The sequence below is a fragment of the Corvus cornix genome, chromosome 9 (assembly GCF_000738735.6).
Source record: "Corvus cornix cornix isolate S_Up_H32 chromosome 9, ASM73873v5, whole genome shotgun sequence".
Taxonomy (NCBI): domain Eukaryota; kingdom Metazoa; phylum Chordata; class Aves; order Passeriformes; family Corvidae; genus Corvus; species Corvus cornix.
Window position 1 is genome coordinate 17,659,777 of NC_046339.1, and position 24,580 is coordinate 17,684,356.

The window sequence follows — 24,580 nt, forward strand, 5'->3', positions numbered from 1 at the left end:
TAGAGAAGGAAATAACTACTGAAGAAGACTGGTTTTAGTTTAACTTGACAGGATGAAATTGTAAGATAGCAAATCTCTCTCAAGACTTTGGTCACCAGATGTGAAATTCATCATAGTTCAATAATCTAGAAAACCAACATGAACATTTAGTACTTGCTGGTGGGTATTACTACAGTGTATTGAGATTTCCCTGGTTCTATATTTTTCTTTAGTATAGTCACTTGCCCACGGTTCCTTGCATTAGATAATTCAGTCTGCAAAGAGTTTATTTTAAGAATACCCATTAAAAAGCTACAATTCACGGACCCTAAGGGGACATCCTCTGTAAATGTCACCACAGGTAGGGTTTTGAATATAGGTAACAAGTAGATAGATAGATAAAAATTGTATATTTTTTATCTACATTTGTTATCGCTGGTTTTAGGTATTATTACAGCCATGCCAATAGTCTTTGACCAAAAATTAGGACTCTGCAGCAGCAAGTGCCACTCCTGTTCTAACAGCTGACATAATTTGTACTGTGGAAATTATACAGCAGGGTTGTTGTGCTACAATAGAATGTATGGTAGGAAACATCTTTATCATGGCCACTTGCTTATACCCTTTAGCTGTGAACTGGATCAGAGAACCTGTCAGAGATCTACGATTAAAACCAAAAAAGTTAAGTACGCTCCCATGCCTTCCAAACGTGTAAGGTAACTGTCCATACGTGGAGACTGGCATAGTCAGCTATTGAAAATATATTACACATTTTTAAAAATCCTTTCTATTGCAAGATCTGCTCAAAGCCTTTGCCTAAATGTCCAATTTGTGTACATTTTAGCATATGGGGAGCTACCATCACATAGTCTATTAAAATCTCTGTGGAATTTCTCAACTTCTTCCTGAACCTAAAAACTTACTAGATGGCCAGAGGTAAAAATCCTTCAAAGTACACAGTCTCCTAAAAGAGAGAATGATCTGCTCACAGATTATTTTTTTGATAATTTACTCAAATATTTTAAGATGCAGCATTTCAGGCTCCTAAAACACTTCTGGTAGTTGAAAAGTTCAGCTATTGCTATCAAATTTGGTAATATAAATGGACTAAATAAAATTTTAATACCTTCAGATTTCACAGAGCTTCAAAAGCAAAATTTGGTCTCATTCTGAAAAATATATTCCAATTTTAATATTTGGTTATTAACTCATTTATATAACCAGGACAATAAGTAGTATTACCTCTTGCAGTGCTAATATCTGACAGAGGTATTCAGACCTGTGGTAGTACCATGTTGAAGAAATAATTCATGTAATCAAACTTAGAAAGTTTTTCCTTACTCTTAATACAGTTCGTTTTTTTCAGCACCAAATAGGTAATATGCTTGAAACATTTAATATATTACATTGCTACAACTGAGAACCTTTATGAGCTGCAACAGCAGAATTTTTGAAGGTCATGCAGTGTATCATGATATCACATTTCATATTTTTTTTCTGCTGTGGCAGGATGAAACCCACAGCCTGCTGTGTCCCCGGCACTTTATTAAAACACCAGTGTGAGGCTTATGACTATGATAACTATAATTTAGGCTACAATTCTGTACCCCAGTGTTATATGACAAACACTGCTTATATATTTATGCACTCAGTCTGTTTCTTGGTTAGAGCCCCAAATTACCCTTGTACACAATAACGTTGCCTTCTGTGAGGAGCTCCAGTTTAGCCAGAATGCATTTAGTTAAATCACAGTAACATGCTGTAGTTCAGATACACATCTGAAAACTGTTTAACACAGTTCTCTCCTCCTAAGTTCAGCATTCCTTGTGTTATTTGGAATTTTTTTGTTATTCAATAATCAACTTTTTCAGATGGTATCATTTGCTCATGTTTCTCACAGTTAGTCTATCAACATACCTTTTGAGTGCTGCCAGTGCAAAGGGAACACTTCTGGGAGACTGTAGTACACAAGCAAATCCTCAATTACATGCCTAGTCTGCTGCTGGTTTCCTTATTACTCTTAATAAAGTTGTAAATTCTGGAAATCTGAGTGTGGATCTTTGACAGAGCATCTATTGCAGTATGCGCACAGACATTGGCTGAGCCTGATAAAGTGAATGCATATTGTTTTACTGACCAGCTTAAAAATACACCTTTAGAATAGGGGCTTTAAAAACATTCCAACCCCAACACATGAGCAAACTACAAGAATCTTACGCAGCTCTGAAAATTGAAGGCTTGGCCATATGACCTGTTTTTCATAGACAGTGCTTTACTTTCTGGAAGTTTCCCTCAAGGGATTGTCTTACTTTGTGTGAAAGAACAGATACCAGTCCCTTTACAAGTGCTATTTTCAGAACAAAATACTTCACCCACTGCAAGTCAGGGTGTGGAATCTGAGCCTGATTTTAAAATAAATGACAGCAGTCCATGACAGAAGCCTAAATAGGCACTAGCTTTTTTTTTTTTTTTAAACCCAGCTTTATTTTGGTTAGTAATTAACATTTGTAAATAAATCTGTTTGCCTACTTAGTCTTAAGACTAGGGCTTGATTTGTGTTACGAGTGTTACACGTGAGAGCATATATTATGGGACAGTGCTACAATTCCATTATTCATTCTTGATATCAAATTTCATCATTGGCTTACTGTCTTTTTAAAATAAACTACTTGACCTTGATGGGTTTTTGTCTCATTTTCAGTGTTCTCAAGAAGATATTGCAGATAAACTTGGCATGGATATCTCTGCAACAAATGCTGTGCACATAGCAAACCCCAAAACGGCAGAATTTCAGGTGAGATCATTCATATCTTGAAAGCAATATTGTCATGGATTCTATATTTACAAAGGAGGGAAAGGAACCTACACGAAATAAAATTTATAAACTATAAGCTCCATTTCCTGCATTAAAGAGCTTGTGTATATTTGTGTGCTGAACATGTCATCTGCTGTTTCTCCTTCACTGAGAAATCTCTCTTCCAGTGTGAAATACTATCAGCTTTTCAAGAAAGCAAAGTACCATGCTCTGTGTGTCACAATGTGGCAAAATTGAGCAGTCTTACTGCAGGAAATCCCAGATGGTTGATCAACTGCCTCATCTAGAAAACCTATTCAACATAAAAGGAACTATTAGACTTGGCAATCCCTAAACTTTCTGAGCTTTGAGTAGAAAACATTTGGGTTGGGTTTTTTTTATTATTGATCATTGTTACTCTTGGTTTGGTTTTTTTTTTTCAATTCTGTGGTGCTCTTGAAGTATTTTAATACCCCTTTCTAGATCATTTGATCTTAGCTAGAGCAGAAAGTGAGAGCTCAAGTATGGTATTCTCAACAATTCTGAAAATAGCAAAGAGCGCACCCATAAGTTTTGTATTTCAAGACTGCTGTTTTGCTTTTTTTAATATGCTTTCTTTAGTGTACAAGGAAGGTAAATTTAGAGGGCCTTTTCTTTCTTTCTAGCCTAAGAAATACAAATGTAAACTCACTTCAGAAAGGTTTTGAAAAGTTTCAGAAGTCTGTGGGCTATTAATATTTTGTGATTTGTGGGTTTTTTCACTTAAGCTCTTCAGTACATCTGATTTGTCTGAGCTTCTAAAATACCATTCTACATCTTATCTCTAGTATTGATGACAGTCTTCTGCTGCTCTGAGATTCAAGAACAGAATTTTTGCACACCTTTTACTTGGTACCACAAATAAGCGGTTGTGCAAGACACTGTTGGAACCTGTTTAGACCATTACAGATTACAGCAAGCAGTATAGAATGTACCACCAACAAACAATAGAGTGTGACCAAAAAGAGAAAACATGGCAGCCCTTCTAGCCAGATACAATTTCAGACTCCTGTTCTTGCAAGATGGCAGGCCTCTGCCGTTGCAATGCTCCTAAGCAGGGTTATTACTGGATGGATAATTCCTTGTGGCAAAAACAGCTTCAATCTTTTAAAATCTATAGGCCTCCCTGAACATTGGGAAGGATCGCTGTTTGTGAGGCACTATAAACTTTCAGCTTTAGATGGTAGCTGTGATGAGATTCTCAGGATGGCTCTCCCCATCCCCTGTCCTCTGCCAGCAAGGGTGGCAAGGTGATGCCAGGGACCGTTTTACACTGAGTGTGCAGCTGGAACTGTTCATGGGTTATGAAAAGTAGGATAAATAGACAGAAATGCTGCATGACCAAGCATAAGAAGTAACTGTGGCTGAGCAAATGATGACTTTTAACTTGCAGTCAAGGAGCAGACAGTCACTGCCACCCCTCTTACATTAGATTTACTGAATCAGACTCTTCTAGTCTGACAAATAAAAAAGGTGCAATTCAAAGGAAGTGTTTGAATGGAAAACACAGGAAACATTACTGTTCTTACAGATACTTTCACAGGTGTGATTGTCTCTTGCTTGGTTCTTTGAACACATTTTCTATAGATTTCAGGTTGCCCATGACTGAATGTTACATCGTATTTTCCTGTAGTATAAAGATAACATTTTAGATAACACTTAATATTTCCCAAACTGCACTTAGAATTTGCCTTTTGTATGTGTGAGTAAATTTATGTGAATTTTTTTCACTTTCTGTATTATTTTTCTACTCTGCACTGCAATTCAAGCACCTGTGAAATGGTATGGGTTCTTAAGCTCACATAGAAACTCTCTGAGAAAATGCAGTATATAGAACATGGAGAGAATGTACATTTCCATGTTTAATAATTCTCAGTCAAAGTTGCTTAAACATAAGAGATAAGTGCAGTATTTGCACTTGACTACTTTTAAACTCTTGTTACAAATGGACAAAAAAAAAAAACAAACCACGAGATATTTTTGAAGGTATTTGATTTGCAGCATCTCTGTTTGTCCTGCAGGTGGCACGTACAACCCTCCTTCCTGGGCTGCTGAAAACTATTGCTGCCAACAGAAAGATGCCCTTGCCTCTCAAACTCTTTGAGCTTTCTGACATTGTAGTAAAAGATCCTAATACAGGTAAGAAGAGAAGGTTCCTCAGAATCTTTGATAATGGAAATACATTTACATACCAAATGGTAATAGTAAGTAAATCTGTATTTCCTTAAAAATAGACATTTCCATAATAATAGTCATTCCATACTACACTGGGATTTTTTATTAATGTGCACAGCACAAGATTTAAGAGCTTGGTGTAACAGGCTGGATTTTAGAGTGGCTGGAAACATGGTTTATTTTAGATACTCTCTCAAAAGTGCAAGAATAGGCATCTAAATTTTCCTTAAAATCTGTCACAGATACTGAAAATCTGCAAGGATAAACACATGACAATGTTGCACCAAAAAACAACCTGATTTAAAGTGCTTCTGTTGATGTGCCTATTTTTCTTGCTCTTAATCTAGTGCTCCTTTGTATTCTTATCAGGAATGTAATTGATATTCTTATTGGGGAAGTAACCTATGAGAGAAACTACCTGTTGGTAGTGTTTCCAAGTAGCACAAACCTTGGAAAGCAGAAATACCAAAGGCATGCTGCTGTTACAGTTCCAGAGCCTGTTTAGACCACTGCAGTCTCAGTGATGTGCAGGGCCGTGCCAGCTGTAAAGCAGAATGTCTCGAGCCTGGGAAGAGCAGCTTTTATTTATAGGCAGATTCTATCCCAGAAAACAGTTATTCGGAGGAAGATTTTGGGGTCAGCGTGTCTCAACGTGAATCCCTTTTCCATCATCTTTAAACAAGATTGTTTGTATTTGTTCTCCCAAATTATTTTCTGGGAAGCTGATAACCAGTACAAAGAATGAGATTGATAGCAGAGATAGAGGGTAGAGAATGGGGCAAGTCTGTGTAAAAAACTGTATCCGTAAATAAAAAGCTCCACAGTATAAAATTTCCTCTCTCATTAGTAAAAATAATAGCCTTATCTTTCCACTTGATCCAGCTATGCTAAGAAAGCGTGGCTGCCTTGGAATTGTTCTGTAGCCTTAATTGTTGTACGTGAAACAGCCAAAGCAGTTTGTTCATTTTCCAAAAGCTTCAGTGAAATCCTTCCTGTGTTTTGGGGCCTCTTTGCACTGATTTCACTGTACATGATCAAAATTTTAAATTACCTTTATCTGGAAAAATATGTCACAGTAAAACAAACTGTAAAAATGGATTTTTAAATGTTAAAAATTTGCCTAAATTTTACTGATTCATTTCTTTCTCTAGGGTATGTTGAGGGAAAAGGAGTGCACAAGGTACAACTTTTGGGAAGAGTTGCAATTCTCAATGGAGTTTTTCCTCTCAGTAAAAAAGCTGACATTACTTCAAATTCAGTGGTAGAAATGGTTCTGTTGTTTCATTATCTGGTTTCAGATTTTAGTGGTTGTGTTTAAAGTATCTGGGATCTGCAAAACAAAGGTTTATACAAGGCATAAACAAAATGGCAAGTAAATTGCTTTGTTGATGAATTTAATTTGTAGATTACCTTTTTTCCTTTTTGAAGGAAAAAAGAGCCTTGCCAAGCAAAACAAGCAGTTTTAGCAAACCATGTAGGCTCTTTTTTTATTAAATGCAGACAGTTTAGTGGTGCAGCTCATTCCTTGTTGGGCATGCAGTTAGCTAGAATGCAAAAGACGTGGAACAGATGGCAGAATAGCATCAGCATTCTTCAGAACCAAGAGTGGGGCTGTTTATCTTGGACTAAGGAGCACATTTACTCTGGCATTATAAAATTTGTGAGTTAAATTGTTACTTTTATTCCATGTGTGTCGAGTGTAGCTCTTGAAAGCTTTCATTTATGTGGATGGCTGCTTAACAGTTTTATACAGAATGATTTTGTGGTGTATGTCATTTTGATGGGAATCATTGTAACAGACAAAGACTTCTAAGGCAGCAGCTTTGTGCTCTCTGCTCTTGGGCAGCCCTCTCATGGACTGAGCACTTACAGACTGTGAACAGTATCTGGAATGGGTTTTAATGGTATGTTTAGAATAACTACTGTCTTTCCCAAATTGACTTCCAAAATTAAACTTGCCTAATAACCATTTTGAAGGGGGGGGCTGGAGGCAGAGAAAGGCAACTGCAAACTGAAAAATATGGGGTTGTCCTCACATATGGAATGAGATTTCCTGCACAAGGCTTATGTCATCAGACTGACTTAATTTAATTTTATTATTTCATGATTTTGGCATGCAGAATTTCCAATTAATAATTTCAAAAGTATGGGTCAAAAGAGTACTGACATTAACTCTATTTTAAATGGCATCTTGCAGTCATCCATGTGTGAATGAACCTAGGTCTTTAAAACACACTGGGTTTTAATAAAGCACCTTCTTACACAGAACTTTTGCTTACCAAGGTGAACTGAACATACTTCTCTTCAGACTTATCTGGCAGAAAGGTTTGATATATTAAATTAGAAAAATGTGTGGCAGATGTAATATAACTAAATGGAACCAAATCTGAGCAAAAACGGTTTTTCTCAGGCAAAGGAAATGTTGCACAGCACTTGTGTGGCTAATTTGTAACACTAGGTAATCACTTCTGGTAGGATACTTAACACTAGTTTAAGTCAACACCTTTACCACCAGGCCTAACAGAGAATACCCTTCCTCTCACCTACCACAATAAAAGGAATTAATCCATTAGAAAATCACCTCTGACCAGTGATCTTGGAGAATCTGGCAAGCTTATGGTAGCACACATTTAGCACAATTTACATCATTTGTGAACACAGCTGCTGCCACCTTTTGAAGCATATTTCCAACTGTCTGGAAGTGTTGGTTATCTGCAGAAAATAGTTTGGAGGCTAAAAGACAAGTTTTGCATGAGCAGGTGTCCCCCTTTCTGATCACCAGGTCATTTTTTTGAAGTATCTCTAATCTGGAAAGGAACAGTGTACTAGGTTGCTTTATCTTCCTCTGTGCTCTTTTGGCTCACATATTCCTGAGCAGCTGCCCATCCTTTGGATTGTTTCCCAGCAGCATCCCCAGGAAGTGCTTTGAAGTCTCAGAAGTATATACACACAAATATATTTATATATAATTTAGGTTGACATACTTGGCAGGCTCATTTGAAAAATAGAAATGTTTCATGGCATGACATGAGAGCTCTTAAGTGAGTTATAAAGAACTGAAGCATTTCTAACATCTGCCAGCTTGTGCCTACAATTCCCAAGATCTTTTTTTCTTCCTATCACTTGTAGTGAATGAACTTCCTCTCTTGTGATATAACTCTGTAAAGGAGTAAGTTTTAATACACTTGAAAAAGCAACCTTTCCTTTACCAAAGTTTTCTAAAATTGAAAGCATGAGGTATAAAAAATGTTGTGTATGTTTATTTCTGATGCTTGGTCTGAAGGCAGCACTATCTTAATCATAATGAAATTAAAATTCAGATAGTTGTCACAAACTCTGCTACCATAATTACTCATAAAAAAAAGGAAACCATTTTACTGAACCTGTAGCCCAAAGAACGTGCTGTCTTAGGGAAAATACTTTCTTTCTATTCTGTTGCTCAATACAACATGAGAATAAATCATTGACCATCTATGAGTGCACTACTGATTGGTATCTCAGTAGAGCTGGGAAACAGAGACACATGTGACACAGGGGCAGAGCAGCCAGAGTGCTCAGACCCAAAATCAGATGCTGCATTTATTGATATTTTCTCTGTAGCCTTTACTTTCCTGTGTTGCCATTTTAACTTCAGGATTGCATTCTCTGGCATTATTTAACACTGCACATTATTAATGACAGGGAAAAAGTGCTGAGTGACAAATGCAGACTTACTGCCACAGTAAGTTCAGCTTTCAGTGACTGATGAGAGAACTTGCAGCTGTGGTACCAAGTAGCTGCCCTAGAAGTTTTGAATGAGTTCTGTCTCAAAAAGGCTGAGCATTCATTTTGTGTGTAGGCTCTGCTCCTGCCTTTTACTGTCTGTTTTAACCTGTGTATTTCTGGTCACTTGTTAGATGCTTTCCTGTTTAGTTCCTGACAGATTTTTCTGTTACTGTTTAGCTGGAGAAAATAAACAAGATGTAAATTTCATTTAATCTCTAATTTCTCATGTGGTAGACATTAATGCCCTGGGACTGTAGTTTAACTTTTAACTGATGGCTAAAAGTGCTTGTCAGGGCAGGAGCAGGTGAGCAAGTACAAGTGGATGCTGTTGCCAGAGGGTTCCCCTGCTCTATGGCCAGGAGTAGCTCAGGGACTTCCCAGCATAAATGTGGTTCTTTGTAGTAAGAAGTAGTGGATTTATCAGCTATGGACTTCATCTGCCTCCTCAGAGCTGTGCAAACTCCTGGCATCCACAAAATACAGTGGTGAAGAAGTTTCACTACTTAACTGTGCTACCTGAAAAACCCATTCCTTTTCTTTTTCCTTTGGGCTTGGTTCCTGTTGACTTGATCAAAATGCTGAAACCCACAATGAGTAAAGCCTCAAAAGCAGGCCACACTAGTCCTAGGCAGTATGCATTGCAATGGGGTAGCCTCGAGGTACAAGGATAGCAACATACTGCTACATACTCATTCTGAAAATTTAAAAGAAGGGGAACATACTTTGCTGAAATCAATAATACCAGAAGGCATAAGGCAGGATTTTGACTTAAGGAATTGTCCAAAGTGGGAGATACTCATGTCACTGTTTGAGTTTGTGCAGTGTAGCACATTTTTCATAATCACTTGGTTGCAGGGATGTCCAAGATGATCCCAAAAAGCAACAGTTGTGATTTGGGAACCTCTGTGTTAAGGTCTTTTCACAGATCACCATGCTAACGTTATTATACTCATTTCAGGTTGTGGGCTGGTTGTTTTGTGCTGGTAGTTGTTCTACAGCCGAGTTCTATAAATATTTAGCTTTCCCACCAGCATCACAAGCTTCTCCATGCCTACTGGGGATTTGCATTTTGGCTTGTCTATTTTAAATTTCTTTAACACTTAGCTTTATGCTTGGTACCTGTCACTGCATAGAAGATACTTGCATATAACAAACCTCTTTCCTGCTCAAGGCATAGGGTACTTTATATCTTTCTTTGCATTTCTGACTGAAAGTCCAGTGGGTTAAATAAATTCCATTATTTCCTCAGGCTATGTGACAGGTCTGTCAGAGAAGCCATTTTACATACTTATTTCTCCTTTCAGCCACAAGTGCCTCACAGGGCAACAGAAGAAAAGTGATGCAAAAGGCAAGGTTAGAAGTGTGATAAAGTTTCCCAGGTAACATAATTGCTTCCTTCTTCTGCAGATGTAGGGGCAAGAAACTACAGACATTTATGTGCGATTTATTACAACAAAAGCCCGGGCTTTGAGATCATCCATGGTTTGCTGGACAGGGTCATGCAGCTCCTGGAGGTGCCACCAAATGAAGAGAATGGCTACACCATCAAGGCAGCTGAAGGTAAGGAAGAAAGAACTACCGTGTACAGCAGAAGTTGTTCTGGAACTTAAATGTTCCCGTACAACCTGAGGAGAATTTTTGGTTGTTCTCAGCAGTAGAGACTAAGGATGAATATCATTATATGTGCTGTCATACTGCAGCATGATGGAATGATAGTGAGAAGGCACTGTGTTCACTGATTGTAAAATGTATTGCTGTCTTTCTGTGAGCTGTCCTGAGTAGCTTAATGTAGTTTGTGAGTTCACAGCTTTTTAAGGGAATTTATAATACAGCATATACCCTGAATTTCATGGACTGTTTATAATGATTTAATCTGCTGATGGCAAGGGTACATAGGAATTCACTGAACTGATGAATATGTCAGATGTTGACTGTATTCTCCTCGACTAACAGAGCCTGGAAAAGGCAACTTCTTACACCTTATCTTTTAGTTTCTAGCTTTATCTATAGCTTTTTTTTTTACAGGTACCTTTAATTTACACATTCATGTGAAGATGTATGCCTCATATATCTTTCATTCAAAGACCTGCTATCTTTGAGACTGATCCTGCTGCTTAGATAGTTGTATAACAGCCCTCTTCCTTCTCCATACAGGGTGAGCTGCACATGAATTAAAAATAACATCCTTAAGTGCAGAATCTCCTCTGTGTATGTGCCTGTGCATGTAAGAGAGAAAGCAAGCAGGCTGACCTGATTCCTTCATTGCAAGAACATAGGTTGATGGAAGAGAGCAGCACCAGCAACTCATCTATTCTGCTACCTAAAATAACAGTGTAGAAAATACAGACTAGAAAAGCAAGGCTGCAGGGGTGGCAACTATGATTCTACTTACATGTCATGAAGTGGTGTTCAGAGATACGAGACACTGACTCAAACTGACTCAGCTTGAAGAAGTGCCACCCCATTCTGCACTTCCTGGAACAGTGGCACTGACACAGGGTCCCTGGCAGCCTGACCTAACTGTCCTGTTCATAGAACTTTAATGAAAATTTGTCAGGTGTCTCCCTGTTCTGTGGTGTGCTGCCAAGATGCCGAACAGAGCACTTGAGCTAAGTAGTCTCCTGGCACTTCAGTGCACACTTGTGTCAGACATATTGATGCTTTTTTTCCCTCCTTTTTTTGAGAAAGTACTATTTTGCTCAGTATTACTTAGGCAGACTCTCAATGGGTTTGTTAGAATATTGTTAATAGGATTCCCAGGTCGACCAGAAGAATGTTTAATACAATTATACTTCTGGTTCTAATTCTATCAAGCACAGAACATGTAATAGCAAAGCCTCTTATTTGTAAGGGGGGTGTGGTAGAGGGGAGTTTGAAGAGCCTCTGGGAGCTGGGTACTCAGCTGCCATTGAAGTCAAACTGAACTGTCCTATTCGTATTCAAAACTCTTCTGCAGCTGTTTTTTGAAGAGACATATCAAGAGTTTACTTTAGTACTGAAAAATATTTGCAAGTGTTTTATATTCTGTGCTGTAACATGACAGCTGATTTCAAGAAACTGGAAAAAGACCTCAAAATAATCCTAGCACAGGCAAGAAGTTATTTCTAGATATTAGTGCTGCTCAGTATTCCTGATGCTTTGAGATTTACAATGCTCACTCAAAATCCCTGCATTCCCATAACATTACTCCACAACACATTTAGTGCAGAGGGTGGATTATGCCTTGTCATGTGCAATATATTACAAGCAGTTCGTGGCTTTTGGTTATAGAAAAAAAAAAAAAGAAAAAAAAAAAAAAAGAGAGAGAAAAGAAAAGAAAAGCATCTACTACTTTCTGTTCCACCAGTGATTCGGAAACTCTCCTGGGATGGCACATGGATTCCTTGCAGTTGGCTTGACTTTGGAATTTAACCTTAGTATCAATGCAGATGGCTTATACTCTGGTGCTATAGCAAATGCAGTGTCATTGCACCAGCTTAACTCCAGAGACCTTCACTGCAGAGACGGTTGGAAGTCAGAGTAACTTGGAGAATTTTGTTTGGGTTTTTTAGTGGTTGGTTTGCTTATTTGTTTGGGTTTTTTTGTTTTTTTTAACTTGCTTCACAATTTGTCAGTTAAGCATGTGTGAGAGAGATGTCAGCAGATGATGGAGTAAGATAACTGCCCAGTGAAACAAAGATACCCTGTAACATCTTAGAGACCTCAGGATACTGAAATAATTCATAAGAACAATGCCAGTTACTTCAGAGGTTTGAAATCAGGACTTTACACATGGCACAGATTTTTAGATGCATCTGCACGAAGCTGGTTTATTGCCTGTGCCAAATTACAGATTTGTACAGGGAGAAATGGGTTTATCCTAGGGCTCTGATTTAGAGAGATTTAGAGGTACTGTCTCTGTCCATAATCTTAAACAGAACTTGAGACCAGTAAGCAACACAGTGTAAAGGTGGGGTTTAGGCCAGGCCAGTTGTTTTTACTCCCTGTGTAACTGATTAAAATAGTTCCACTGATTATTGAAAAATAACACAGGGAATAAAATCTAGCTTTAAATGAGCAGCAGAGGATAGATAGAGTTGTATTGGGCACATATTTGACACTTTTCCAAATTCCCTCTGGAAAATGAAATGCCTGTGCTATAGTCCTGCTTGGTCCATATGTGCAAATCATGGTTATTTGAGCTCCTTCTGTTCTGCCAGCACCTAAGTGCCCTGTGATTTGACCTTAAGGTCAGAGTGGTTTTGCCTCTCTAGCAACACCTGTGAAAAAAGTACAGATGCTAGAAAATATGGGTGAAATTGTGATGTTCCCCTGGCCTTTGCACTATGCTTTGGTGTAATCTGAGCTAGGTAATAAATGGAGAAGAGCTGTTTAGAGCAGCCTTAAGGAAGAGAGGCTTTTGAGTGACTGAATTTGAGGATTTCAACATAAGTTTGACACCCAATGCTTTCCAGATTCTTAAAAGTTACTAATGGAACCTTTTTATTTTCTTATTACCGCTAAACATACAAAATTTAAGTTTTAAAGACAGAATTCTGAAATGCTCTCTATTGCTTTAAAATGCACCTTTTTGACAGTGAATCTTACTGGCCTAGAAAAGCCTTCTGATTTTTCTCTTTGTTTTATGGCACAGGCATCCATAATCAAATATAGATGGAAAAGAGTATGATCAATCCTCAAACTTGTATGTGCTACATAATAAAAAAAAATATGCATACATGTTTTGAGACTTTAACTATTCCATACCACTAATAAAATATGAATATCAGTATGGATGTGTGTGATTAGGAGGTAAACAAATAAAACCAAATTTTTAAAAATATAAAAATACGGGTAGGGACAACAAATTCGGTCATATGTTTTCAAGTAATGTCATAAAATTATTTAATTTTTAGTTCACTTTCATTGGTTTCAGTTCCCTTGACCTGAAAACTAGAGGCACTCTGAATATTATATTGGAAGGTATTCTTAATTTCAAGTTTTAATCAGGAATGGGTATGTTTTCTGCAGTATTTTAGTGATCTTGTGCATTTGGATGACCATCTGAGATGACAATTTTCTTCCAGAAATTAGGAAAACAATCACAGGGATAATGTTAATCATGGGGTTTGGGTCCATAATAAAGCCTTACTTAGGCTAAAAAGAATAAAGAAGGGCTTAGGAAATACTGACAGTGGATTATATATCACAGTCTTCAAAGGAGTGGTGTGAAGTGGAAGGTGTAATTATCTTCACTCCTAATGTAACACTTAAGAGTCCCTTATTTAAGGAAGAAGCCCCTGGTTTTGCAGTATCTTTCAAGAGTCTCCATACTTTGCACATGGAATTTAACTGAGCACAAACTCTTTGAAAAGGGAAAATAATATCCCTATTTTATAAAAACAAAACAACTTGACAGGTTCACAGAAAATGTTATGGGGAATCTGTGCATGGCTACTGCTCCCCTGTCTGCCCCACTGTCCTCACAACAAAACTGAAGTAGCATTCTCATGAAAACAAGCAACCCCTAAAGAGAGTCAACCTCTTGTGACATGAGTTTGTTTTCTACATTACTGATTCTCAGGGATTTCAGCTAACTCTTGAATTTTATTTTTTTTAACTAAATGTTCATGCCATTTATTCTTTTAAGGTAATCATCATCTTAGCAAAGCTGGGAAGTCAGTCTGTGTTCAACATGAATATGTACATAAATGCATACTAACTCATGCTTCGTTCAGTAACTGACAGTTGTCTTTCAAAACAAAAACCAAAAAAACAGAAGTTGCACTCCCTTCTTTTTACTGCCCTTATTTAATTAAATGAAAGGTGTGGTAAAGTGTAGAAAATTTTAATTCCACAGTAAATCATAGTAATAGCTTCTCATTTAGTAAGGTTTAGCTGTGAAATTAGAGGTGTAATAATTATCTCCATAACTAAGAACATCAATAAACATTTGCTTTTATAATAATTATTACACAATAAACAACTTTAAAAGAAGATTTAGCTGTGAACCTCAATTCACAAGACAAGAGGAGGGAAATCTGGGACTAATTCCAAGTTAGATGTGTGGAACTGAACTGCAGCATCTATCTCAGTGGTCAGCTTAAATTGGGAGACTGAAATATATACAGATGTTTAGTGCTCATATTGAGCTTGGCATTATTAATACCTGGCTTATTTTAAGAAATTGTAGCTTGATTGCTCTTAATGGCAATCCTGGCCTTTCAGCTGCTTGTCTTGGCAGCCATTGCACTGGTCACAAATGTCAATAATTGTCTATTTACTCATAGATAACTAAAGGGAATGGGCCAATTTTACCAGGCCTCCAAATATCATTTCTGATATACTGGGAGGTATCAGACAATTCTTAGTCCACTTAACTGGCATTCAAAAATAGATACTTTATAGGTGCTATTGCATCCTCTTCGTTATATTTATAGTCTTTCAAATTACATGTTTGGTAGATAATCACATTTGTTTGAAAACATCCATTCTCAATAAAAACACATCAGCTGGTAGTTCACTATATTCCACTCCTGGTTATTTCACATTTGCCAATTTCCCACCGGTTTTTTTATCACTGAGGATCAACTTAGATCATCCACCTTGGAATACTGGCACCACATGTACATTTTTCTAGTACTGCTGAATTCCCAGTATTGTTACTCCAAGTTAATAGCAGCAGGCAGCATATTTGCTCTGAGAATTGCACCACAATTCTGATGCCTGAGACTCCTGGTGTCTCAGAAACATCCTAATCCTGGTAGACGTAACCAGGCATATTCTTCCTTTTTTCAGTGGACTGGGCAACACCTTACTCTACTCAACAATACCTCCGCCCTTACCCCAGATGAAAAGAAATATTTATTGAAAACTTAATACACTTCTGTCTCATAAAAGTTCAGCCAGTCTTGTTAGTAAATGAAAGTACTCTACCTACAATTTGTTTCCAATATTCTTTAGTCTTTTTTTTTTTGAATGCTGTCTTTATTGCAGTCAGTAATTAATCTTCCCCAATTTTTTCAGTTCCTTGATGAATTTCAGCCACTGTTATTAATCACATTTTCTGAAGTGCAAGCTATTTTCCTCATTTTTGTCTCTAAGGAGCTTTTCTGATTTTTGACAACATTCACTTCAGTACTAAATACGGGTAGGCTTTTAGCCAAAAATGTTCCCCTTTTTTATTGTGAAACTGGTAGTACTCATTTATCAAATGAATTGTTCTTGAAGATCTTCCACTCCTGTTTCTCTGTTCAGTCCCCTCCCTATCTCCCAGTAAGCTTCATGAATTAATACTGAGGTAAGGACAGCTGCTTTTTTTTTTTTAACCTGACCAATTTTAGTACTTTTAAATGTATTACCCTAATTCTGCAAGGAATTTCAGAAGTTCCAGCACCAATCATTAAGATGGCATAATTGTAAATCATCTTACAAACTTGGATGTCATTAGTTCTTGTTGCTTTTCCAATGTTGGCCACTACTTTGTGATCTAATTAATTTCTCATCCTTTCCTCATGAACAGATTTTTCTGTAGCATCAAGGGAGCTTAGTTACATGAAGAACTACAGTTCTAACAACTCAAAATTATCTAATAAAGTGGGTGTGGCTGCTCACTTAATTTTCCTTTAATTGTCTATTATCTCTGGTCTATATTTCCTTTATGTAATGCAGGTCTTCAGATTTATAGGAACTAAATCCCTATAAATTTATGCCAAGCTTATTTCTGTTCTATCAAGTGTCTTACCACTCTGGTATTAATGCCTCGAATTTGATTTTGACTGCATTAATACCCAAGGTGGTACCCAGGAAAGATATGAAACAGGGGAGTTGCTTGTAGCCAAGGTGGGAGTCTACAGTGTTTGGAGTGTTTCCAGAGAAACCTGGTTTATCAAAATTTGCCAGTATGCTCTGGCACTGGACATCTCAGAGGTGCCTTGCTGTTGGAAGTGATGCAGGTAGGTCAAGCAGCACACAGTTTGCGGGAAAACCCATAGTTTAATTTTAGAAGTAGATCTCATTTCCTTAGCTTTGTGTTATATTGTTGATTTTTAGTATGAAAAAGAGGCTCTCAGATGTGAGTTTGAGACAGGCTTTTTCCATTCCTGTGGTCATTTCAGCTCTTCTCTAAAACTTCTTGAATGTTCTTTCTTGACACCCTTATCCCCAGAAAGGTGTGTGAGTTAAAGTGCATTATTTTAGCATAGCATGGGATAATAAAAGGTTTGACAGGCTTAGATTTCTTTGTCTTTTAAACTTTCATCACCAAATTATGTTTGACACACTTTTTTTCCCCACATATGAACTAAAAAAAATTCAATTAGAGAACAAAGAAAGTATTAGTTTCTCAAATCCAGAAGATTATTTTAGAAGAGAAACTCCTTTGAATTGACTCATTTAGAAGTATGTGTCCTGTAGTGGGAGGGGGGAAAAAATGTATGGCAACTACAAAAACACTGTGAGGAAAGGTGTCATGTCAATTTGAAAAGAGACACAAGCTCTCTTCTAGTGTCAAGCTCTCTTCTAGTGCCTCTTTTTGCAAGTATTAACTATTAAAGATTACAGTATTTTTCTTCCCATTGCATTTTATTCTGACAGGTTAGGGATGCTCCACGGAGTAGCAGCATTTCTCCTGACAGTTAAGGGTTTTCATTTTCTATCAGTTATTGCCAATTCCCAGAACCATCTAAATCACTGGCATTTGAATTCCTCCAGCTCAAGGTATCAATGTCTTCTCCCTGACAACTCTTTGCTCTTCTGCTGTTCCTTTACTGGAGAGGCCTCTTCAGAGTTTAATTCCTTTTTTTTTTGCCCCCCAAAGGCAACTATCTTTTTAATCACATAACAAGCCTTAACAGATAAAAGTCTTCCTTGCATCAAGAATTTTAAATGTCTGGCACAGCTTTGCATTGTAAAATTATAGATTTAGGTAGTTTCCAACTTTTTACATTTTTAAATAGAAAATTATTTCCTAATCATCAACTATATTTCCATATTGCAAAGCCTTCTTTATAAAAGAAGTGATTCATCCAAGGCAGTAGCAGAAATGGCAGCAATAGCACAACTCCTTTCTCAGGGAGCAGGGGCAGGGATCTAAGCATTGAGGGGCATGGGCAGGTCTGGCTTCTCTGGAGAAATGCTGCATTTGCCCATCCCCACAGCTCCATCCTTCAATTCTGTTTTCACCTGCATAGCCTGCTGTGGCTGGAGGCAAACTGAGCATGCATCTGCATTCATTTTCACTACCATACTGATATTAGTGCCACCAAATGTGAGCATGTCAATGTTATACTTCATAGTTTAGCAGTTCTCCAGTCTGGTGTGATTTTTCAACTGTGATATGGAGGCAGAGGGGTACTGCTTCAAATTTAATCTTAATTTTTTTTCTTTTTATTTCTGCAATAACATTTTAAACATGAATTTACAAGATACTGGCTCAAACATTTAGATCAATGTGAATGCAGGCTACAAAGATTTCTGTTGCCCATGGTGGAGGAACTGACTTCGTCTTTGCTTGTGGTGCATATGTTAGAAAAGAGCAGATACACAAAGAAGTGCTGAGCTTGCACTCAGCTCAGGCATTTCTGTTCCTGCTGGAGCCACTGTGTGCTTCAGCCACCAGGAACAGATTTGCAACATAAGTCTTAGTTGCTAAAACTAAGTGATTAACAGTTCCAGTGACTGCTGAGATTCATTGTTTCATGTTGTAGTATTCCATGCCAGTTTGTCAAGTCATTTTCTGAAAGGCATGAAATGGGGGAGCTGTGAAAGCAGAGTGTCAGGTGGCTCTTGGTTACCTCAGTCAAGTCACTGGGAGGGGAGCGCAGCTTGGTCTAGGACATGGAGTGATTAAACAACATGCAAACCAAACGTGACACACTAAAGCAGACTTGCAGACTGGCCTAGTGCTGGTTCTTGTTATTCTCCAGTGCCTGTATGAAAGCAGAGCCTAAAAAGCTAAAACCTGCTGCCTTGCTGTGCACACAGAGTATGTTATACCCCCTGCCAGAAAGCATATGGTTTATTGTTTGCTAGTTTCTGACAGATTCTGTTGTTTGCAAGAATGATTCATTCTTTTAGATATCCAAAGAGTGATAAAAACATTCATGGAACACAAATAAAGTAAGTTTTTTAATATTCAAAGCTTAGTGTTCTCTAACTCAAGTGAAATAGCCAGACATCTTCCAAAAAAAAAAAAAAAAAGCTTTATTTGGGATTAGGAATTCCTTCATTTTATAGACAAAATAGCTGTGACATAATATCAGCTTAGGTTTGTGACTTTTAGACAAAGTGTAACATTTCAGATAAATCTGGATATATCAGATAAACCAGCCTAACAGCAAGGATTAGCTGTATAATGGTAACTCTGCAATGCAACTGAGCTCCAGTGGAAAGTTGCTGTTTCTCACAACTGCCCCACAAAGGCAAATTTTTTGAGCTTTATACACAAATACTGATTTCTAGAGAAATACATGGAATTTGATAGATTTCTTTCTGGGCTTCCTACTTAATTTTTTCTGCACACAGTATTTAATAAGATAAACTCAGCACTGAGTTAGAGACATGCTGTTATCCAGATCAGTGACCCAAAATGTCTGCATTCCTTAGCCTCAGCATCCACCCAAATATTACCTTCCATTAGGAAAGGCAGGAGCACAGTGATTTTAGCCAGATAATTTTAAGTGTCTGAGGCTGCTGTAATCCTGAGGATAGCACAGGTGAATAAAGAGATGCCTCAAACCTACTGCATTCTTGAACCACTTTCTGACATTCAGCAACACCAAACACCCTCTGTCAAAGCTCCTGGGACACTGCACAGCAAGAATGAAAAAGAGATCCAGCTTATAGAGTAGTGTATGAGGGTTCTTATAAGATAGAAGAGTAAGTTTTCCTCACAAAATACAAACTAATGAAAACTCAGCCATTGACTTAGGTGTAAGAGGAGAAGATGATTAACTGACTGACCACTGCAAATTTGTGGGTGATTCTCCATGTTCCCAGCCTTATTGTCTGCACAAGGATTCTAATATTCAACTCTATTTTTGGATATCCAGTGAATTCTAATATTCAACTCTATTTTTGGATATCTAGTGTAGCAGTCCAAGTAAATAATTGATTGTTACTTCACCCTCTTCTGCTGTGCCCTATATGAGGAGGCTTTTGGAAAAACAGAGGAGGAGATCAGAATGAAAGATGCCCTTTAGACAAGAACACATTCATTCACATAACACAGATACTGCTTCTGTGATTTTTGTCAAGTGCTAATTATTTTCTTAAGAAGGGTAATTAAGGCACATGCCTTAAATTTAATTGTACTAATTTGAAGTTCCTGATGTGTCACTACTGTTAGGTGTGATCTGGGGAATGGCAGTTGTTCTGACACAGCTTTAGTCAGGATTTACAAATCAAGAGACTGAAATTAATAAATATCCCACTGATCCCAAAGTATGGTTTTTCTGGTCTTGAGAATATAAGGGAGAAGAACTGCCGATAATGTGCAGCTTAGGAGAGCAATTGGTCTCTCACTATGTTCCAAAAATCGTGCAAGATTTAAGATGTCTGTGATTGTAAGAATTAGCTGAAGGTAAATCATTCCACAAGATATGATTTTGAGGTTGCTGTTGGTTTGCATGAGGTTCTGGGAGCCTTACTGTGCTGTATGTGTGGGCAGAAAGAGGTGGCTGCCTTTTAACACACTGCCTGGTCTGATAGTGTTGGTTTGCATGAGGTTCTGGGAGCCTTACTGTGCTGTATGTGTGGGCAGAAAGAGGTGGCTGCCTTTTAACACACTGCCTGGTCTGATAGTGCCCCCTGACTCTGCATTTGATCTGCATTATCTGCCAAAAGAAGGAATCAGTCAAAAGTGTGAAGAACCTCATCTTAAACCCAACTTCTAACCTCACAGAACTGAATTCCATCCAGTGTAGCACAGGCAAAATGCTTCCCCAGGTGAGTCAGGATGAGGTAGTGAAAGGGCAGCTGGAGTCACTAAAGGGAGGAGAATTAAGATGAAAGACCACTGAGGCCAGATAAGCTCTGCTCTGTTACCTTCTTAAGCTTCAGCTTCCAGTGTTCCTTCAAATTACGGGAACAAACAAGTGGATTTGAAGGCTTAGTGCAACTGCAGGCCTATAATACAACTTTAATCTATTTCTTTTTGAAAGGAAGGGTGAGTGAGGTAGAGAAAGAAACTGTGCAAGGTGTTTGACAACAAAGAGTGCAGGGAACTCAGAGCTCTTTGAGGGTCAATTAGCCAGAAAATGTGCTAAAGACTACATGCTCTATTGGATTATTGGCCAAAGAATTACCCCAAAGCAATCAAAGTGGCCCTGTTGCCTGAATACAAAAAGGCAGTTATGGATTTTGAGGACATGCTACAGAAGCCTTAATTAAAGGTATTATTTCTACATCACTGAGCATTAGAAATTCTTACTTGCAGCCATGAGAAGTAGCTTTTGTCTTTCCCTTGCGTGTAGTGTGTCAGCGTAAGACAGGGCTGGCTTTGGCATCCCTTCTTTAGGAAGGCATATTGGATTTCACCCCACCCCTTGTCCTAACCACCACTTACACACCTGACATACTAAGAGATGGATTTCCACTGCTAGACCTTCAGGCTTCCTCTGGCATTGTCTGCATCTCTGTCAGCAAGGACAATGCAATCTCTGACTAGATTTCAAGGTGAAGTTTATGAAGTACTGTTTGTGTGCAGAGCAGAAAGGATTTACTATGTCAAGAGTGATAAATATGTTATTCTTAAAGCAGACGGTACAGTAAACTACAGTTTTTAAATAAATTTTGACTCTCAGTGTAGTTGATGGTACAACCAACCAGTTGGACCTACAGCAGCAGCCTTTCAGGATAATTGCACCAGCAGCAAACACAGTCCCTTCCCAACACACCTGCTCAGAGTGGGGCCTCCAGGTGTGCTTTTGTGCCTACCTGACTAGAGAGAGTTTCTTCAGGAAGACCATGCCCTCCACAGCCATGCTAACATTGATGATACTGCATAGACAGGCAGGACAAACTATGGTGAACTCCTCAAAAGCTGCAGGTCACAGCTGCCAATGATTCTGGAAAGGCTCCTTTTGGCATCAAGGCTTTACTGAAGCTTAAGAGCACTGGGCTTCAGTTTCTGGTGTGATTTATACAGACAGGGTAACAGTGCGTGCACTTTTTGCTGATTCTCTGTGCGTGCAAGTAGCTTCAGTACATCTTTCATACAGCCTTGACCCTCACTCTGAAGCTTTTAGTTCAAGAGTTGAAGTCACATAACACTGCCCAGTCTGTAACACAAGCTTTGCTAGAAATCCTAATCACAGTTTGTATTTACTTGGTAATACAAGAAACACACAAATTAGGATGAAAAGAGTCCTTACCTTTGTTTCCTTGTTACTTTGATGACCCCCCTGGTTTGGTGCCCTGCTCCGTGGGTTGCCCAGTCCTCATGCAAGCCTGTGTCTTGCCCCAGCACAGCAGGTTCCTCCAGCTCAGGTCTCCTTTTGTGCTTGTGGTTGGTCCCTCAGTCAAAGCTCTCCCCCAGCTGCAAATGCTTGTTTCTCTTTCCCCCCTTTCTGCTCAGGTTTTTCATGTTTCTTCTGAGATTTTTTTCCTTCTTTATGTGCTTCCATGTCAATGTCTGAATTTTTTTAACTGGCATTTACGTTTGCTCCAAATTCTGGTGCCCTGGCAGAGGCACATGGACCAACACCACTCAGTCCAATGTCTGAGCTAAACTCCTTCCTTTACCACCTGTGTGGTCAAAGGAAGAGTCACTAAGATGAGGAAGGCTTTAGATTCCCCCTTGTGGGATGCAGTCTAGAGGCCCTTTTGGCAGGCAGGAATATACTTTGAAGCATTCTGTAGTGCAGCCAATTACCATAATAATAGTTCCATTATTAACCAGAGTTCATAAACTCTCTGTAAACCTGTTTCTCAGCTCTTGTTTCTTTGGTGCAAGAGCCATGTGTTGGCAGGACAGATGGGGGCTCTAAAGTTCTTAACAGGTTATTTCATTTTTATTTGCTTATTGTCTGATCTTTTCCAGCCACAGAATTATGCCTTGTAACTGCCATGTCTGCAAAACATGGGGCACACTGGTGAAGCAGCCAACATTTCAGGGTCAGCTTAACTAGAAATTGAGATGTGGTTTGAAGGTCCCATTTCCTGAACTTTGGGGACCTAAATGTTCCCCCTTGATATTAATTATATATTTCCCTCTTTGCTGCAAGGAAGTGCAAAAAAAAGTAACATAATTGTCCAGCATCAGTTGCTGCATGAGATTGAATATGCTGCTCAGTGTCTAAGCCATAGCCTGGAGCAGCGTATTCGGAACTCATTGGGACTGGGAGACCGACAAGAGGTGATGCCTGGATAGCAGAGCATTTGTTGTGTGTGAAAACAGCATTGTTTCACACAATGGGAAGTGGCACAGATCTGGGAAAATGCCCTTGTTAGATTGACTGAGTACAGTATTATTTTAGACCCTATCAGATATCTACAACAAATTTAAAAACAGTAAAGTCTCATGACATAGCTGGGTCTAGATGTGCAAGAAGATAAAATAACTTTCCCAAGACTACACAGAAGGAAGCTCAGAAGAACAAACAAGTCAGACTCACAGCTTTTAACTGATGCTATTGTCAAAGCTCTTTTTTCCTATAGATTTATAGTGGGGTACCATGCCAACATTATGAACTTCTGCTTGGTTCTTGCTCTTGTGCCAGTTCAAGCTTACAGTCAAGTGTCTAAAAAAAAGCCTCTGTGTGCTATTCACATCGCTGGTACAATACCAGCTTTATTTACAAATAGGAAAGCCTTTACCACTAAGTAAAAGGCAACTTTATTTTTAGGTTATGTTTTCACCCACAGTCTGCAGAGTGATCTGTATGTGTGACATTTGACTCTTTTCTAAATTTGTTTCATCTTGTTTTGAATAGTGCAGCTTGGCAGTGGCAAGTGTCTCTTTGGCTGGAGTCACGTGCCAGTAGCATCCAGGCTGAGGTAATGTCACTGTTGTACATCCATTGTAAGTAGTTGGTTTGTGCTTGTAGCTAGGACTGGAACTGGATAACTTAAAAGATTCTGCTTCTGAATATTTTTTAAAACAGCCTTTAAGTAATGTTACTGTGGTCATTTACTACTGTGGTCAGATTTCACAAGGTAGCCAAAATTGAAGTGGACATTGAAGTTAATTTGCACATGCAGCAACTTGGGCAAGAAAAAGACCTAATTGCTGTTCTTGTAGCTGCAAGTTACAACTACAAACCTCATGGGAAACACTTCTTAAATGAATTATTTCCACTGGAGAACTAACAGAGAATATATCTCTGGGATTGACCACTAGTGATAAGAGTCTCATGGAAATGTTCCTGAGGTTTGAGGTTCATTTGGACCCTTATTGCCTTTTTAAGTAGCTCCTTGTACACACAGTAAAATGTCCTGGGCTGATCCTGAACCTTAAGTAGCATTTGGAGCAACCAGAGAGTAAGTTGCTGGGAACTCTTGTGATCCTTTTGCAGAGGACACCGAAGGCAGCAGCATTAAAAACAGGGTGGAGGAGCTTTCTGAGGATTCAGAATCTGTAGGATGCAGTGGCATTGTTTCATGCTCTCCCCTTTCCCCCTTTGATATCACAGCATTGCCTGCAGCACCGCTCACTGAATGTCCCACAGATGGTGCCTTGCTTCCTCACACTCCTTAGGAAAGTGGTGCTTTCAGAAGGAGCAACTTGCTGGCTTGGTTTGCGTTTGTCTTTAGAAAGGCTGTCAGGTAAAAATGCCACTCACCTCAGGACAGAGGCCAAAACAGTGCAAGTGTAGCTGCTCTAGACAAGCTTGAACACACTGCTGGTAG

General features: G+C 38.6%; 1 protein-coding gene and 1 long non-coding RNA gene across 2 annotated transcripts in view; both read left to right on the forward strand.

Annotated features, from left to right (window-relative positions):
* FARSB (phenylalanyl-tRNA synthetase subunit beta) overlaps positions 1–24,580 on the forward strand; it is a 37,117-nt gene that overhangs the window by 11,568 nt on the left and 969 nt on the right. The window contains exons 14-16 of the mRNA XM_039557025.1: positions 2,681–2,773; positions 4,834–4,951; positions 10,160–10,312. Of these exons, the coding sequence (XP_039412959.1) occupies positions 2,681–2,773; positions 4,834–4,951; positions 10,160–10,312 (364 nt within the window). The remainder of the gene's footprint in view (positions 1–2,680; positions 2,774–4,833; positions 4,952–10,159; positions 10,313–24,580) is intronic.
* On the forward strand, positions 10,319–22,604 carry LOC109145465. The gene is made up of 2 exons (XR_002046848.3): positions 10,319–20,363; positions 20,457–22,604. It is a non-coding gene; the product is annotated as an uncharacterized LOC109145465 (long non-coding RNA).